General features: G+C 36.2%; 1 protein-coding gene across 4 annotated transcripts in view; it reads right to left on the bottom strand.

The window, feature by feature from the left end:
• The window catches only part of ckn (CRK like proto-oncogene, adaptor protein), a 153,253-nt gene that overhangs the window by 94,628 nt on the left and 38,265 nt on the right, over positions 1 to 20,360 (bottom strand). Inside the window, exon 1 of one of the 4 annotated variants that reach the window (XM_065361997.1) lies at positions 778 to 820. The exons of the other annotated variants lie outside the window; for them this stretch is intronic. Coding sequence (XP_065218069.1) covers positions 778 to 805 — 28 coding nt within the window. The 5' untranslated portion in view covers positions 806 to 820. Of the gene's footprint in view, positions 1 to 777; positions 821 to 20,360 lie in introns of those variants that run through there. 4 annotated transcript variants of the gene reach the window in all.

Raw genomic sequence — 20,360 nt, forward strand, 5'->3', positions numbered from 1 at the left:
ATGTCACACCATTTTTCAATTGTCAGGAAATTTTGAAGGTCAATGACCCGGTTGGAGAGACCGACCGAAAAAATGAGCTTACGAGTATATTCGTATCATGCGCTTTCGAAAACATATGAATCAATATTATGTATCACACGATATTTGACTTTTTTTTTTTACATTCTGGCCAAAATTTTAGCACTCCGTACCCCCTCCTCTCCCTCAATGGGGATTATGAAGAGAAATTTCTACTGATTGAAAAAAAGAACCACCACCCCAAACACCAATATTTTGAACGAAATCGTAGGACCCAAGTACAAAACAAGGATCATTTGACACATTAGAATGACCTGCCTTTGATAAACATGTTGTTTTAAAAAATTCTAACCAAAAATGAGTACCTATGCTAGACTTTTGAAAACTTGAAAAAATTACCAATTTTTGAAATTTTTACTTGTATATGTATTAAAGTACACTTGTAGACACCAAATCGGACTTACAAGACGTAAAAAACTTTGTTTCATTTCCCTCCCCCCCCCCCAATATTTTGTAGTCTAGTCCACTAAAATACATTGCTCGGAGAATGAGACAGAACAATTTTCATTCGATTTAATTCCGACAGAATTCATTACAAAAGTAAAATAAATTCTTCTTTAAAAAAAAAAAAAATAGCTTCCAAAATGCCAGATAATCAGTCGCTCCTGATCGATGAATTGTAAATTTGTATAGCTTGTAGGTACGCTTGTACTTTAAATTGCAAAAAAAAAAGTGCTATACTTGTTGCACAATACATACCGCAGTAACTCGTACATTTAATTTCCATTCATTTGCCTACGTAATGATCAGCCATTGACGTTCGACGAATACCCATCGGAGTTTATAAATTCACTGCGGTTTTCTTGACGTCATATGCCATGCATTAAACACGTAGATCAACAAACTGTAATATATCCGTACATTGAAACAATTTTACTCACCTGAAAAATAAAACAAATGCGTACAAATTGATGAGGAAAAATTCAAAAATAATTTTTTTAAATTCAGGAATAATTGCAACATACACAGTAAACGTAATAGTTACATAGTACTTATAAAATTTCAATACCTAAATCTAATAAATAGGGTGGTCCATCATGAAGATTTTATTCATTCAATCACAAAATTCAGGACGTTCAACAAAAGAACAAAAAAATCACGGGAGAACTTTCAAGGAGTGGTTGGTTCTTGAAAATACATTCTTCGGTATGTTGTCACTCAAATTAGGAAAAAACAACAATTGAAAAATATAAAATAAAATTGGAAGACTGATTCATTTGCACAATTTTTCAAAATCTCTTTCAATCGCTGATCTAGCTTTCATTCTCATCTTGGATCTTGCCCCTGAGAGGGGGAGGATCTAAACTGGCTGAAAAAAATTCTTGAACCGAACCGTACTGAATTGAAAATTCATGCAAAAATACATCGAAAGCCAAAATTTCGTATGCTTCAAGTTCATTTTTCGACTGTTGGTGAATTTTTGAAAATCACACTTTACACCAAAACTACAACAAACGAAATAAGAATTTCACTTAATAGTTAATTGATCTAGAACACTAAAATTTGGTATGCACCTTATTTTTGACTCCCAAACGGGTTTGAACTGTTTTGAGTAGACCCGGAATCTGCAGAAGATTTTCGAAAGTTAAAATTTCCGTAAAAATTATCAAATGAAGTTGGAAAGTTAAAATTCACTTTACACCCCAATTTCGATATGCTGACTGCTGAGTCGACTGGAAGTAGTTTCACGCAGGGACGAAGCGAAGGGGGGTCTAGGGGGGGCAGCCTGCCCCCCCCCCCCACAGTGTTCCGCGAAAGTTGGGAAAAGTTGGGAAATTGTGAGAAATATAAGAAAGTTGGGAAAATACAAAAATTCCGACAATAAGTATTTTAGTTTTGGAGTTTTCAAATATTAGAATTTCTTACAATCATCAAAGTTAAAAACTTTCCCAACTTTTGAAGCCAAAACAGTTTCTAAATCCATGATTTTCCCAACTAAAATTCACATTTTTTTCAAAAATTTTTGCCCTCGCTTTGCTCGGGCAATTGTTGTGCTTTTTCACGTCAACATTACAACTGTTTTGCTTCTTGAAATTACAAATTTTTAAAATCTTTTACCCTCGCTTCGCTCGGGCCAATTTGTTTTTTTTTCACACTTGAAAATTTCAAAAAACTATTGATAAATTTCTTAAGAAGTTGAGATCAGAAAAACCGAATTTTTTCATTAAATTTGATATTGTTCTACTTTTTGAATTACAATTTTTCCAAAGGTTTTAGCCTCGATTCACTCGACCCAATTTGATTCGTTTCTACTAAGTTACAATTTCAAGAAACGTATGACTGAATTTGAAAAATATTGAGACCAGAAAAACTGGATTCCTTTATTAAAATTGATGTTCTACTTTTCCATTCCAAGTCACATATTTTCCAAAACTTTTGCCATTGCTTCACTCGGGCCAATTTAGTTATTTTTTTCACTCTATGAATTTCACAAAACCACTGATAAAGTTAAAAGAAAGTTGAGATCAGAAAAACCGAATTCTTACATTAGTCGTTTTCGTTTAGGCATACACTTTTTACACTAGTGTACACTAGTGTAATGCACTACACGAAATTTACACCAGGTGTAAAATCAGAATCTGCACTTTGGTGTATTTGGTGTAAACCATACACCACATGTCATCACATAAAACTCAATTTTTATAAAAAATAAAACATATCTTAATAAAAGAACTAAAATATTCATTTTCCATGATGGAATAATTGATAACAAAATGATTTTATAAAATTGATATCATACTCTTCTTACACTACACTGCTCACACCGACTTTGAAATGGGTGTAAATAGTGTATACACTTTCTTACACCAAGCCTTACACTGGAACAAAACGAATAAAATTGGTGTATACACCGAGTGACCTTGAAGAAAACGAATAGAGTGCACTACACTAGTGTAAAAAGTGTGCCTAAACGAATATCCCTATTAAAATTGATGTTGTTCTACTTTGCGAACTACAAACTTTTCAAAGCTTTTGGACTCGCTTCGCTCGGCCCAAATTGATTCTCATCTACAAAGTTACAATATTTTTAAATATCTATGATTGAATTTGAAAAATGTTGAGATTAGAAAAACCGAATTCTTTCATTAAAATTGATGTTATTCTACTTTTCAAATCATAAATTTCCCAAAACTTTTGCCCTCGCTTCGCTCGGGCCATTCAAAATACTTGCTGCTTTTAAAAGTTTTAAAAATATGAAAGTTAAACAGAAAATTCCAGAAATACTCATAATATTCAAAGCTTATAAAAAATACAAATTTTTTATTTCATTCCGAACAGAACCACCAGCTTTTCAAATTTTTTTAACGTACCAGAGTGTTCAGCACGTTAAAGTTTTGATTAAAGTTATAATTTTTTGGCTACAAAATGTCATGATACAATCCCCTTACTACTTGTAACTCAAATACCCGCTTTTTTCATCCAACTTGGGAATTTTCAATCGAATAAGTTGGGAATTTTCAGTCAAATTAGTTGGGAATCTCAGGATCCTTGCCCCCCCAGCGAAACCACTTCGCTACGTCCCTGGTTTCACGCCATTCTAGAGCCTCTAAATTTGAAAAAAAAAATTTGAGTGCATTCACAAAGCTTACACTAGAGAGGCTCAGGGATGTCGGGAACATTTTTTTTACAAATTCGTTTTGCTCACACTTCATCGTTGGTTTTCATTTTTGAAAATTCTCTCGAAATTGTAAATTATCTGTTTCTGCGTTAGAATTCTTCAATCTTCAGTTCTAAATAATCCCCTTTTCAATAACCCCCCCCCCCTCAATCTCATAAGCTATTACAAAAAATTAAAATGGAAATCTGTGAAAAAAATTGAAAATTCTCAATTTCAAGTAACTTTTAAAAAATCTCTCGAATAACAACTTTGAAGGGTGAGAACGCAAAAAAATACTGAAATTTTCAACCCCCCCCCAACAAAAACACCCCCAGTGAAAATTTCAGCATCTATAAGATTCATTTTAAGTACACTTTCTGGAAAATTTATAAAAATTGAAATTTGGCCCAAATCTCATGAAAAAAATCAAAATTTAAACAAATTGACAAAAAAGGCTGAAATTTAGTTTGAACCCAATTTTCGACCTTCCCCGCCTATTGATGATGGTTTCGAAGCGTTCTAGAGCTACCAGTGGATTTTAAAGTTGCCCAGTTCTCGAAAATAAGCTGGAAACAAAATTCGAATTTATACTACTTACTGCATATATAGGCACTTAATATCATGTTCACCTCATTTGCAGCACTTTTCCGAAAACTGGAGAAACTCAAAATCTGCTGGAGGCGGCTCCAGAACAATTCAAAACCACCACCAATCGACTCGGGAGGTCAAACATAGGATACAAACAAAATTTCAGTCCTTCATAAGTATGTCAATTTGATTCAATTTATTTTATTGGGGGGGGGGGGGGAAGATGAAAATATGCCAAATTTGAATTTTCAAAAAATCGCCAAAAATCGAAAAATGAATTTCAGTTTCTGACATTTTTACTGGGAGTGTAATTTGAGGTCATTTTTCGATTCCTCTTCGTCCAGTTCGAAAATTTATACGCCGGTTGGATACTTCTGTGAGATTGTTTTTAGGTTCTTTTGAATTAAGCATTTAATTGATATTACAATGATGTGGGGAAATCGATGGGACTTACAAAGTACTTAACAAAGCATTAACCCTCGGTCACTGAATTCTATAATGAACAACACAAATTCGACATAAAATGTGGCTATTTTTATGGACTTGGATCATTGATGTGCAAACTGCAAAGTCGAAGCGATTATTTTTTAATTCGTTTTAATCAACAAAAATTGTCTAAAAAAACTAAACAGACTGATCTTTTGGCCGGTAAAAAAAAGAGCACCTTGAAGAACTTTGTATCATATTGAACTCGAACAATTATTTTATTACCCTCGGTTCTTACTCATCTGTCGCATCTCGAAATTTAAAACGATGAATCATCGATAACGCGTTGGCGGTACATTTTCTTTATCAAGAAGAAAAAACGCATCCGCATCGAACGAGTTTCTAAATTTGAAACAATTTTCAATTCTGTTAGCAGCAAGCAGTTAGATGTTAAACAAGACAAATGTTGCAGACGCAGACGCGGCTAATTACAATCTCGTTGAAAAATGACTCGTCATTATTCAAATCTCAGTACAGCGAGTTCGCTAATCAAAGGGGTAGTTTTTTCATTTTCTCTACTTTTTCGTTCCCTTGTGCTCGTTCGCATTCGCCACATGTCTATGATACCTATCGGTAGAGTCGAAGTTAATTTTGTAAAAATTGAACGAAAAACAAACAAGAAAAAGGCGGATAACTTGGCACCGCTTTCCTTATTATACGTTTAAGAAAAATTAATCTTATTTCGTCCGACGACGACGTCGTTTCGCATCGAATAAAAAAAATTACATTTTTCGGTAACTCGTAGCAAAAAAATTAAGTCACGCGAATAAACGAAATTTTACACAACGATTTGGCCTTTTTTTTCGCCTTCAAATTACGAACACGAGGAGCAATTTTCCGAAACTTTTATCGTTGTGGAATTTTTATACGCTAGTAGGAAAAAAATTATCGCCTTGATTTAGGCACATTCCAGGGCGAGTGGGATTTGAAATTTTCCTCCGTGGGTATTATTCGACCGAATGCACGTCCACGTCCACTGGTTTTATGCCTATACCTACAATTTCAACGACACGCAATTCTATTAACACCGCGTGTACTTTTCCGCCGCCGCTGGTTAACATTTTATACGCGTTTTTCCTTCCGACATCGAGGTATGCAATATTATTAACCTCCGCATCGACGAAGAAGCGGCGGCGGCGTGCCCATGTACGAAGTACGAAGAGAGGTAAGACGAAGTGAAAGCTGATTTCAGCTCTGAAACAATGTCACGTCGTTTCCGTCATACTCATTTTTACGCTGCAAAAAATTTTAATTCAATTTTTAAAAACAATTTACGATCCAACGCTGTCAGGAAGCTCGCAATTTCGCACCTGGTAAGTTGCGAATTTTGTAAATTAAATGGAAACTGCGAAATTATTTGACGCCCCGTTGAAGCGAAAAAGTATCTGCGACGCGACAGCGCCTCTATCGTACCCAAGTATAGATACCAGTTCTCGGTGAAAAGCTTTCTTTACAAAGTCCCCATTCCAGCGAACGAACAGCACCCAGTACAAACAAAACTGGGGTCGGGGGTAGGTAGCTACAGCAGCGAAGCAATGGGGCAACAAACTACAGAAAAATGGAGATAGAGCGAACAACAGGATGAAAAAAACAACGCATCGCTAGAATATACGAGTTACGACGATGGAATGAGCGAGATAAATGAAGCGAAATGGCAAAACATAAAATAAGACGGGGTATTCGCTCGCCGTATTCGGCAGTCGAATTTCATTTTCTAACACAAAAAGAAAAGGAGAAGAAAAAAACAACAAGGTAAGTCCGAGTTATAACGGCATCACGTTGACCACTTGCAATTGGGGTTGGGCAAAGGGCGATGTGGTGTGCAGCCCGCATTCGTCGTTCATTTACTACATACATATACGATCTCCCCTTCAAATACGAACGAGACGCAACACGAGTTTTATAATATGCTTAATAATAATTGAAAATGAATTCTACTTTTTCATCGATACAATTAAAGCTAATAAAAAGCTAATGGATAACGGTGCAATTCCATCAACAGTACGTACTACGTACGTAAAAGTTGTACGCAAACCAATACCGTCTATTAACTCGATAAATGTGTTTCCATTTTACTCGCATACACATGATAGGTAATTTGTCCCTTCGCCCTCCAGCTGATTATCAACAATGGCACGCACTTTGTTGAAAGATTACCATCTGTCCCAAATTCGAGTGAAAATGGATATAAAAGAGAAGATGCACAAATGTGAGGAAAAAACAAGACTACGCTAAAAAAAAAGGAAAATTTTAAACCAATTAAAAAAATGAAGACCATTCCTCGAATATTCGAGAATCATTTTAAAAAATCATAAATTTGATCCAATTTGAATACAAGAAATTTCCCATCAGCAAATATTTGAGAGAGCACTGGTCGAGGCATTAAGGGTGATGGGAAGAGGAGTGAGGAGCTAGAAGGGCCAAATCGATGAAATAGGTAAATATTTCAACTTACTACGAAGGTATCCCAACACGTAAAAAAATAATTTTTGAATTGAACAAGGCTAAATCAAAACAGCAAACAAAATTGCATCAACATCTAGAATTTTGGGCGCTGAAGTGCATTTTTTTATGTTTGGTGAATTTTTGAAAATAAAGGTAACCCTGGCTAGGGTGGAGAAAGTTCTCAAACAAGCTGAGAAGGAACTAGAAAAGAAAATCCAACACTCCAACTGGGGAAAGATAGAGACCAAATCAAATGGGATCTTCGCCCTGGAGGAATTAGAGAATGATCTGTTTAGACAATACCCACAGTTTGCCCTGGCCCATTGTGTCAGCAGAGACTTCAGGATGTCCAAGGGCATTGCGCTCCTATTTAAACGAGCCTTCGGCAACCAGGACACTCTGAGGTCAAGGGGTGCTAAGGTTGGTGAAGTAGTTGAGCTCAAAAAAGGTGGAAATTACATCCTTTACGCCATCACCAAAGAACAGTACAATGATAAGCCATCAATCAAGGACTTTGTAACAACGATGAAAGCACTTGCTGCCAAATGCGACCAACTCAAAATCAAAAAGATAGCAGTACTAAGACTAGGGCGTGGTCTGTATAAACTGGAGTGGACAACAGTGAAACAATCCATCATCTAATGTTTCAGGGACTACCCAGTTGCTGTCAGCGTATGCACCCAGAAGGAGCAACAGCTTCAATCCTGATCTATCAACCAAACATCGACCAGTAGAAGCACTGAAAATAACCCATTAAAATGCATTACCTCAAGCTGTAAATAACGATAGTTAGATTTTTCAAGACCTAAGCATGCCCTAAATATACTCTTCTCAAAACCATAAACTTAAATTAATTTGGTGTGGGTTTCTTTCTTGTATTATATAATTTCTTTTTTGTATTATAATGCTGTACATATTTGCAAAGTAGACCAAGTTAACTAATCATACCTATTTTCCTAAATTTTTCAGCCTAAGTACTCGTATAATAATTAGTCATATCTAGTATTGTACTCTCAAGTCCAATGTGAGGGGCTGGTGTGAATCCCTTAGCAAGTGCACCAGCCTCCTCGCAAATATCCCCTCATATCCGAAACTCATGTAATGCAAAGGGGAGACCAACACTTGTTGACCCCCCCCCGGCACCAAATTCTCCTCCCTAAAATCCTTTTTCCCAAGATGGGTTGGGGGACTCAGTCTACCTGATGGGCATGCGTGAATAACGAAGCCTGGTAGGGTGATTGGGCCCTTGGCAACCACCTAGGGGGTATGAGTCGTGGTGGACAACCCGTCTTTCCCCCCTCCTCCCCCCCCGCATCTTAGATCTAGGATTATGGATAAATTAAGATAATACATTTTGTTTAGATTTAGTCTTAGATTTAAGATGTAAATAAATAATATGTTTATTTGAAAAAAACCCTGGCACCTTGTGTGTCCGGGGAACCAAAAAAAAAGACCAAAAAATAAAAACTTGATCAAATCGACCATGATAGCTGAAATTATATAGTCGTGTAACTGTGTACCCCATTTTCGACCACCTCCTCTCCCGGAATTGATTAAAAATAGTTCCGAACCGTTTTGAGAAATTCTGAAGCTTCCAGCAAATTTTTGAAAATTTAAATTTCCACAAAATATGTTTACCCAATGATGTTGGCGAGCTAAAATTCACTTCATACTCCAATTTCAACGTGTGTTGAGACAATTGGAGGTGATTTCAAATCGTTCTGGAGCCTCCAGCCTTTTTTTGGTAATTCCTAATTTTGTAAACGTGTCATGAAAACCGTTTGAATCAACATTAGCACGTACAATGCCATCTGACAAAAAAATTGGAAACTCAGTTTATGCCTTATCTTTGACTTGTTGAGTTGACTGATGATGATTTTAGGCCATTTTGGAGCGTTAAACAATTTTTTTTGGAAATTTACGTTCGTTCAATACACGTTAGTGACCATTTGACAAATTTCGCATCAGTTTCCCAAAATCGGGTTCTGGTTCAGATCAGTGTTTTTTAAATTTTCACATGAAAAGGTCATTTTTAAACTTGTCTTGCGAGAATTAAATTTTGGAAAAATGACGAGTATTCGATCAAATGGATGACTATCAAAAAATGGAGTTTTTAAAAAAAGGCTGGAGGCTCTTTTTTGATCCCGTCAATATAAGATGTTAAAAGATTTTTGTATTTCAAAAAAAAATGACAAAATGAAATAAAACTAACAATTTTAACAAAAAGAATGGGTTTCTTTAGAAATTTCTGGCAAAAAGTCGAGGCTTTCACAATTTTTTTAAAAAAATAAGACATGGAAATTTTTTGAAAAAAATACTTGAAGCAAGACTTTCTGGAAATCATACTTTTTGTCAATTTCTGACAAATATGTACCTGAATAAAGCATTTGGATAATTAAAAACAAAAATCTGAAAAGCTAAAATTTGACGATTTTAGCAAAAATGACCAATTTTATAGGGAATTATTGGTATAAAGAAATTACATTTATTCTAATTTTTTTCCAAAAAGAGACTTTTTTTTTGTAATTTTTACCAATTTGAGGTGAAAAAGCGAAGCTTTTCAATTCCTAAGAAGCTAAAATTTTTGACAATAAGCAAAGACTTTTGGGCAATTTTTGGAAAAAAGTAGGATTTTTGGCTATTTTAATGACCAAAAAAAGGTACTTCTCAGATTTTGACGTTATTAGCGTTTTTTTTTCAAAATGCATGAAAAATCAAATTTTTAAAAATTTTTCTAAAAAACTCTTTATAGTAACCAAAGTTGAAGAAAAAGTAACCAAAAGTCAATTTTAGAAACTTTTATAAACTTGGTTACTAAAAAAGTAACCGAGTACGAGCACTGAAAAAAAATCACTAAAAATTTTAGCCCTCGAACTCAAAATGAAGTCGTACCAAGATCCCTTCAAAAATTGAAAAAAATGAATAAATAAAAACGACCCAAAAATCTAAACATTGCAAGAAAAACTTTCTTACTCGTATATTTTTCAATTTTCGATGTAAATTCTAAAATTAAAAATCCTGATCGACCAAGAGATGGTTCCAAATTTTTGTCACTGAGTTTTATGGTTTCTCACAGCTTTTTTCGGATCACTCACCAATCCCCCCCCCCCCCCCTTCAACAATAAAAAAAAGTCAAAGAGGACTCACCCTATTGCCCTACAGAACACTTGACGGTGTAAATATGTTCTCCATAATGACTTATGACTGAGATAACGATGATGCTACATCAGCGTGGCTGAGCGATGAGGTTGCCAATCTTCAAGCAGCCTCGGGACCTTGAGAGATGTTTTTTTGTTTCTTTACTCCTATTATTAATTTTTTTAGCTGTTTTATTAACGAACAATGGTAAATAAATAGCAGGGTATTGGCGTGTGGATGTCGTTGCATCGCGGGGAATTTTTTCTTAGATAACATTGCAAACAATGCGTTCAATGAAAAAGTCCCACCTTGATGCAAGTTTTAGGTTACTTTGTAATCATCGCATTACGCGATATATGGTTTGAAATCTACTCTTGTACTCGTATTCTAGTATCAGTACATACATGTGTATCTGTGACAGAGGCTATGGGTGAAAAGTCGAAAACGTATCCGACAATTTTTCTTCGTTATGTACTTATAGTTCGTTCATTGATTGGAATGTAGAGAACTGAGAAGCGTAAGATATGAAAAATTTCGACATTGTTTCATTTTTCAGATAATTGATCGTATGCGTGGAAAATTTTGGCTAATTAGAAACACTTTCCTTAACATAACACTGGGAAACTTCGCTCTCTCCTGTCAATATTAACAAAATAAATTCTATAATCGAAAGTGCAGTTTGATTCAACCTTGCCGAATAATATGACAAAGCGAATTGCCAGTGTTTGAGATAAATAAAACTCGAGATGGTATTTTTTGATGCGCAAGGTTAGATTCGTCTATAAAAATTCGGCGAAGATGCGTTGATAACTTCTACATTTTTTTCCGTTCGCCCAAATTGAATTTTTCCACTATTTTTGTCATGTTTCCGTGTTGTTGTTTTCTTTTACGATTGCAATAATTTTTATCGAGCGTTCGATCGAGTTTAGGGGTTTGATTTAGAGCACTCGAAAATATACGAGAATGTAGCTGAGTTATACGTGTACGAGTATCGATAACTTGAAAGTTCTCATCGCTGCTGGTTAGCTTAGGTACTCCTCGTACTATCGCATATAAAGTTTTATACTCGTATATGGCCTGGGATGGCGTAGGTGTTTTCGAAGCGATACTGGTATGGTACTCGTACAGTACTTCTGTTTTCACAATCACGTCGCATCGCTCGCTGCGAGGGAGACAAAAGAGAGGCAAAAGTGCGCTCATAAAAAACAAAACAGTTACCACTCGAAATGCAAAGTATGCAAAACAAATAGAAAGAAAAAAAGATTCCGCCGTGATCGGAAAAGTTTTTTTTTTTGAAATGTTTAGCGAAACGCTAAACGAATATAATTTCTCCTCCGTTTACTTTTCGTATTCGCAGGCAGGCAGGTAGGTAAGTACGAGTAGGTAGGTACATAGAGAGACCTATAGCTCTACGTAGTACGTAAGGTATATACGTTGTAATCCGGTACTAAAAATGAGAAAAAAGAAAAGGAAAAGCTTTTCGTATGGTTCGATTTGGAATTTAGATTATTTCATACATACGCATTCATTCTGTTACTCGTACACTTGTGATTGAACTAATGCAGGTGAGCAGGTCGTTTTTTTAAAAACATGAACCCTTGGCCAAAATGTCACACTCACTAAAATATCCAACAAAATTTTCATCTCTCATTCGTTACATCACATTCTAACAAGGGAACCTCTCGAGATATCAAACGAGGCCGCAATTTTTGGAAAGTGCATGGTTTGAACCCCCCCCCCTTCCAAATGCCAAAATTGATTCCTCAATAATTGAGAAAATTTTTTAAAAAATGGAAAATTGATCTTTTTTCAAAAAAATATACGTGTATTCTCCAAAAATGATGAAAAATTAACCCTGAAACGCATATCGATTCCCAACTAACCGAATTTCACAATTTCTGGCCATTCTAGAGTCTCCAGCGCGACTTTCGATTCCTCCAGAAAGCGTGGAAATTGATTTCGGCAGCTAAAAATCAAGTTGTGGCTTAATGCTTTACCTATTCTACGAGTTTGTTTACATTTTGGCCAATTTCGGGGCATACACCTCGAATGTATTTTTTTGAGCACCTTTTCAAGTAAAAAATTCAAAAAATTCTCGTTTGTCGGGAAATTCTTGAAATTTGCACGAATGGCGTTGTCTCGTTCAAAACTGACCCTCAAAATTCAAATTTCAATATTTCGAGCGATTCTAAAACCTTTAAAGCGATTTTTATTTTCTCCAGAATTTTAAAATTTCTCCAAACGACGTGAAAATTGATTTTTCCAATTAAATATCAATTTGTGATATTTTGATCAACATTTCTTCAATGATGTCTTAGGGAATGCTGGTCAAAAAAAATGCACTCAAAGTACCCCCTGGAAATTCGAGTAGATGAATAGATCTCCTGATCAAAACCCATTTGTGAACTCACTTCCTCATCCGTGCCTAAATTATATATACCTATTTCTTTTGGAACAGAGGACAGCTTTACCTTTTCTTCCTACCCTGGCAATCTCGTTTCAGCCCCATCCACCCTTCGTATTTTCATGTAATCGTGATTACGTATCGTCATGAATAACAATAACGAGTACTGCGACGACTCCAGCCAGGAAAAAAAAAATACCGAACTCACCTACCACCTTTTTTTACATCGATTATTAAAGAGAAAAAAAAACCACACCCATGGAAAAGGTAATTTTCGTCGAAGATACCGACGTCGTCCTCGTCGTCACTGTCGTAAAAGCATGAATTTTTTCTTAAGTGCATAAGAAGCGAATTGGGGGATTGTTAGGAAGATAAAATAACCAAATGCCTCGTGCGATTACTACACAAAAAAAACTAAGGCGAGGGTGGCTACGGGGGTTAAAATAACCTTTTACCCGTCATTACTTCTATCGTATTCGCACACTATACGTTACGTATACGTATTATGCTTTTTTCTTTCCTCCGTATTTACTCGAGTTTTTTTCTCATAATATACAAACCACGTGCAATTAGGTACATACTAAAATTTTCACTTTCGGGTAAATTTACATTTACATTAGTAGCCCTTTTTGGAAGTAAAACACTCAGAGATCATTCACCTAACATTCCTGTTGATTATCGAAGAGAAACATCAATACCTGCCTAAATTGATGAATTTTTATGAAGACTTGATTTCTGAAAATAAACACAAATTGAGAAAATTGATAAATTTTTGATTCGTATAGATTTACCAACAAACATCTCATTCTCTGATTTGAACAAAATCAAGCTGAATCGAAAGAGCATGTCTTGAAATCTGCACATTAAAAATTTCAGGTGCCAAAATTCGTTTTCAAATTTTTGGCGAATTTTTGAGAATTAAAGAAATTTTTAAAAATCTGTTTTAAAAGTGATTTTCAACCATTGCGAATAATTTCTTTAATTTAATTCTCACGCATCAACAACTAGTACTAATCTTTTACCGTTCTGGAGCCTCCAGCGATTTTTTAATTTTCTGCGAAAATTTCAAATCGCTGCGAAGGGCCCAGAAATGACCTTCAGTGGGCAGTACGACGAGAAATTTCAATTACTGGGCCTGCCTCAAGGGTGGTTGGGGAGCCAACGTTGACGGTTTTTCTTTTTTTCTAATGTGAAAAACTTACAAAAATTTGCAAAACTGGTCTAATTTGACGCGGGATGTCTCAGTTAGTGTTTATTGGCAAATTCTTCGAAGATTTTTCTACCAATGTTTTATGGAAATTTTCTGTCCAGGAGGTAGAGATAGTCGGAGAGGTCTCCATGTATGGATCAACTTTCGGTTGTATTATGTACAGATAATCTGAACGAATACCGAGAATTAAACTTGGTGTTTCAAAAATGAACTGCATAATGATGTTGGTCCATTTTCAACAGACACGAATTAAGTAGGTACTTTTTAACTTGATAAGTATGGATGCATATATAGGTAAAGAATGCTGTTATCGAATACGTCTGCTAGATCATTTATTCGGAGAGTAACAATAGGTGTGCCCTTTTCTATTTACACCAAGTTTTATATGTTATACGAAATTCTTTCGATTGGTCAAATGGTGCCCATACCCGACTGGCGTACTCGTAGTACATCTTGTACGAGGAGTAGATAAGTTAAGTATGTCTTTGTACGACGTACAGCTCGGAAAGATGTACATTCGCGGGCCGAGAAATGTAACAACAACGCTTTCTCGAACTCGAAGAGTCGAAGTCGAACCGAAGCCTCGTTATGAGAAGCATTATTGGCCTGTGGCCGGACTCGGCCCTTCCATATATAGTAAGACTAGTTTTCACGAGCCGTCTGCTTGGCGACTATGACAATACACTCTTGTATAAATGTTTCTCCGCATACTTACTCCAAACTTATACCTTATGCCAATAGGTGAGGTGTACAATACTCTTCCGAGTCTATCTATGTACGAGATGTACGAGTTGGGTACACTACACATGTATACTTAAATATGTGCCTGAATCCATGCGGAGCTATAAAAATTCTGCGTATAGGCCCACCTTGGAGTTATTTACCTGCGTCTTGTTCAGGGTCTCTAACTCCAACCGTAGATCTTTATTTTCTGCGCAATTGTTCACAGATTTCGAAATGGGTCTCTAGGTGAATGAAAATTCCCCCCTTTTTTGTCACTCTTCAGATGATTGGAGTAGTACGATTCGTGTTGAAAGTTCATTCATTTATTTTTTCTTTCTTTCTTTCCAATGAACCGCAAGTTCTACTGATGAACATCAGCACGGCGATGACGTTTGATACTAATAAATCCATCTTGTAAAATCTGCCGATCAATCAGACAGCCAAAGAAAACTTCCATCAACATCAAGATGAAATGAAACAATTACTCAAACGATGCAAGCTGCAAAGAATGAAAAAATCAATACGATATGCGGAAGAGGTAAGGCGGAGGGTAGATAGATTTTGTGTACGGTGGGACCTCGTCGGTTGAGCTCGGCTCGTATTTTTGGTTGACTAGCGATACAATTTCAAGAATTCAGATTTATTTTTACGCCTTTTAATGGTCCATTTAAGCCAATTCCGAGTTTAAATTACAACCCCTCGTATATTCGGCATTCTTTGGCAAATTTCACGCTACAGCGTCGTCTCTCGCCTCGCACCCCTACGTGTCGGTGTCGGTGTCGCTGTCGCTGTCGCATCTCTCATTCTCTCGTCGATAGTTGTACTCGTAAAATAAGCCGACAATTTTTCGGCGATGAAGTGAATGCATCGCGACGCGACTCGACGCGTCGAATAAGGATGAGGAAATCTGGCACTCGGTTGGCTGCTTGCGCTTGTAGTAATATGGCTTTTACTCGTAAATGCGGATTGCAGATGTAGGAGTAGTTGGAACCAGAGAATGAAAAACCAATCCGCCAGTTGGCACATAATGCGGTCTTCTTTCCGCCCCTGTATGTACGTAATGTATGCTTCCAGACTGAATGTTCCATGTATTTGGTACGTCTATATACGTAACGTATCGTATGTGTAATACGAATACGATTATCGCGAGCAGTACGTACTCGTATAATCGAACGTTCGATACAATTGCCATTAGTGCGACGTTCGCTATTATTTACGCAGAAATCTACGATTTGAAATTACTCGTTTATCTTGGTGCGTTCGCGTTCACGTTCACGTTCACGTTCGTCTTCTGCGCTATTCGCAGGCTAATTCCAATTCCCAAATAACGCCATCTGTGCCAGGCAAATAACGCTTAGGGAATTGTTACACCGCTGAAACCATATCGGTTTAATTGATCGGATTACCAGGGTACCAAATCTCTGGTTAACGAGTGATTGTTTAAAAACTCGTCGATGCAAAAAAAAATTGAATCGATATTTTGCCAGTTGCTCTTCTTTTCCAAAATTGGGACTGGGAAATACTAGATTGGGTCAAATCCCAAAAATACGTACTCGTAGATATTCGTATACAGTGACCTTGAAATTTTCAAACTCATTTTCAAAATTTTAGGGCTTGGTGGGAACACTTAGGGGTTATACTCGTATTCGAAAAATGAGAGTATTAGTTTACATTAAAGCTTGTTTTGCAAGGGCAGGGCATTCAATGTACCTAAAGTACTCTCAAAAAGAATTTCAAAATTACCAAAAAATTCCTATAAAATCTAAAAACAATGAAATAATTTGGAAAAAAATTCAATCCGACAAAAAATTTGTTTTTAAGCAATTTTGTAAAAAAAAAACAGGACTTTTGTTTGGCAAAACTTTGAAACAAAGAAAAACGGCCTTTTAGTCAGGCAAGGCAAAAATCAATGTTTTTTAGGCGTTTTGCCAAAAAAAAACACAAAATGAACAATTTTGCCAAAAATTACGACCATTTGGCTATTTTATCAAAAAACTGCTTCCTGAGAATTTTAGCGAAAAAACATTACCTACAACTTTTCGTCCACTCGCCAAAAATTGATACTCAATAACAATGTTGATAAAACAAGAATTTTTTGAAAATTTTGGCAAAAACAAGACTGTTTGACACTTTTGGCAAAAATTGGTCTTTTTTTAAAAATTTTGCCAAAAATGGTCAGTTTTGGACTTGAGAAAATTTGCCAATCAAATAGCAGAACCTTATTTTAAGCAATTTTGGCAAAAAAAATAGAACTTTTGTTTGACAATTTAAAAAAGAAATACTTTTCAAACAGATAAGGCGAAAATCAATTCTTTTTTGTATGTTTGGGGTGTAGAAGGGGTACAAAAAATTGTGGATTTACAACTTGCCAGAAAAAAAAACACTAAAATGACAAAAAAGGGCCTGGTCTATATTTAATATTCACCCATTCGACAGAATTCTAAATTCGATTCCTCGCTGCAGGCTCAAAATCTGCCAACAATAGCAGAGCAACTTCAGCATTGGAGGTTCCTTATTCATTAAGATATACAGATTTCGTCAGTTCTACTAAAAAAGTGATTCAAATTTCAAACGTATTCGATCAAGAACATGCTACAATACATATTATAGTCCGGCATATGACAATAGAAGTAATTGCACCCCCCCCCCCCCGATCCACCGCGACAACTTTTTTCTTAAAGGGGACATAATTTCATCAAATTGACCCAGAAAGCTGAAATTTGGGATATACCCTATTTTCGACATGCCAAATCGATTGGAGACGGTTTCAACCCGTTTTGAGCAGTTCTGGAGCCTCCAGCAGATTTTTGAAATTCGAAATTCCCACAAAATTCCATTAAACTGGAGTTGTAAAGCTAAAATTTATTCTAAAAACTAATTTCAATACGCTACGAAGTACTGCAGGTGAATATCAAGTCGTTTGGGATCCTCCAGCAACTTTTTGAAAATTCCTGAAGCCTCCAGCAGATTTTTGAAACTTTAAATTTTCACAAAATTTCATCAAATGGAGATGAAAAAGCTGAAATTTACTCTACACTCCAATTTTAGGGCCTCCAACGACTTTTTTGAAAATTACTGGAGCCTCCAGTAGACTTTTGAAACTTGAAATTTTCACAAAATTTCATCAAATGGAGATGAAAAAGCTGAAATTTACTCTACACTCCAATTTTAGGGCCTCCAACGACTTTTTTGAAAATTACTGGAGCCTCCAGTAGACTTTTGAAACTTGAAATTTCCCCAACATTAATTTATCAAATGGAGTTGACAAGCTGAAATTTACTTCGTAGACTAAATGGTGGTTTCAAATGGTTTTGAAGCTTCCAGCTACTTTCAGGAAATTTCAATTTTCCAAAAAAAAGTTATACAACCTTTCAAAAAGTCGCTGGAGGCTCCAGAACGACTTGAAATCTACCAGCAGTCAACTTCGTAGCGTATTGAAATTATTTTGCAGAATGAATTTCGACTCTCCATCTTGGTTTGATGAAATTTTGGGGAAATTAAAAGTTTTAAAAATCTGCTGGAGGCTCCAGTAATTTTTAAAAAAAGTCATTGGAGGCACTAAAATTACTTGAACCCACCTGAAGTCGTCTTCAGAGGGTGTTAAAATTGGAGTGTAGAGTAAATTTCAGCTTTCCATCTCCATTTGATGAAATTTTGTGAAAATTTAAAGTTTCAAACATCTGCTGGAGGCTTCAGGAATTTTCAAAAAGTCGCAGGAGGATCCAAAACGACTTGAAATTTACCTGCAGTACTTCGTAGCGTATTGAAATTAGTTTTTAGAATAAATTTTAGCTTTACAACTCCAATTTGATGGAATTTTGTGGGAATTTCGAATTTCAAAAATCTGCTGGAGGCTCCAGAACTGCTCAAAACGGGTTGAAACCGTTTCCAATCGATTTGGCATGTCGAAAATAAGATATATCCCAAATTTCAGCTTTCTTAGTCAATTTCGTAAAATTTTGATTTTTCCCCTCATTTTTGGCCTAAATTCGATTTTCAAAAATTCGCAAAAAATCAAAAAACGCACTTTAGCAGTTGAAATTTTGACAGGTGATAAATTTTTGCATAATCTTTCGATCTACCTTTGTAAAGTTTGAAAAATTTCGTGCAAGTACTATGTTGAAACGCAAAATCTGCGATTTCGGCTGACCTGTCAATCAAAATGGCCGCCATTTTGTAAGTAAGGCCAACTTTTTTTTTTGGCAAGTTTGCTTTAAAATGTTCCTTATAGGATGTCCCCTTTAAGAAAAAAGTTGTTCCCGAGGATCGGCGGGGGGTTGCAATTACTCCTATTGTCATATGCCGGACTATTACACTAGGCAACGGCATATTTGTTTTCGGGTTGAAAATGGGCTTAATCGATAGTTTGGACCCTAAAACAAAAAACAGAGTGAGGTTTTTCAATTTGAGTTGTTTTTGTAGTCAGGAGAGATGATCAAAGTTGCGAAAATGGCCGTTTTTGCCCTATTTCACGAGTTTGTGGCGACATCAGTATCATGTTTCAAAAAAAACGAAGGTCATATTCGGATTCTACGCACTTTTTTAAGTAAACATCTTTACCGGATTTTTGATTTTCGAACATTCAAGCGTATACGGGAGATTTTTGTTTGAAACATATTTTAAAACTTGGAGCGCGCAACGCTGGCGTTACTCCACGACGTAATCGTGGCGCGGAACTGTGTTCGCGCGGGCGAGGCTCTCATGCAGTAAAAATCTCGTGTTTTAAACGAAAATCTTCCGTATGCGCTTGAATGTTCGGAAATCAAAAATCCGGTAAAGATGTTTACTTAAAAAAGTGCGTAGAATCCGAATATGACCTTGGTTTTTTTTAAAACATAATACCGATGTCGCCACAAACTCGTGAAATAGGGCAAAAACAGCCATTTTTGCAACTTTGATCATCTCTCCTGACCACAAAAACAACTCAAATTGAAAAATCCCACTCTGTTTTTTGTTTTAGGGTCTAAACTATCAATTAAGCCCATTTTCAACACGAAAACAAAAAAAAGGTCAAAAATTGTTGCCTAGTGTTATGTAGGCAGTCAAAACTTCTAGTGCAAAAGTGCATTCTTTGATTTTTGGTAAATTTTTGAAAATCAACTTCGGACCAAAAATAGGGGATGGGGAAAAATCCGAAATTTCACCGAATTTGCTTAGAAAATTGAAATTTGGTTTGTAACCTATTCTCGAGTCCCCCCCTCCGGGGGTCACGGTTTTGGGATACGATCCTTCAAGGTTTGGCAGTTTCTTATGAAATTCCCCCCTCGCCAAAACATGAAAACGACCCACCCTGTTGAGTGTGTGAGGAGAAAGGGAAAAGGACAAATCGTACGCGACGAAATTACGCGTATAGAAATTGTGTTTGATATTGCGTGGACAAGGTTGAGAAATTTTACCCTAAAAAGCTCGCTAAAGGTAGTCTGTGGTGAAGCTGTGCGTCGTGTTATTGACTTATTTACCGAAAACACGCCACTCTTCACCTTACCGCGATCCTTCCCCTCGACGGCCAAAGTCGCGTCAGCTTCGTTACTGTCGAGTAGGTAAGAGGTAGGTAGATAGGTAGGTATACACGGATACCAGGATACGCGAATATATGTGAGCTTTTTTGCGTGTGCAATTCTCCGCGCCAAAATTCACTCACGTACTCGTTAGAAAACTTTTTCAATTTTGTTCGTGCTTTCGACTTGGAG

The sequence above is a fragment of the Planococcus citri genome, chromosome 1 (assembly GCF_950023065.1).
Source record: "Planococcus citri chromosome 1, ihPlaCitr1.1, whole genome shotgun sequence".
NCBI classification, from domain to species: Eukaryota; Metazoa; Arthropoda; class Insecta; order Hemiptera; family Pseudococcidae; genus Planococcus; species Planococcus citri.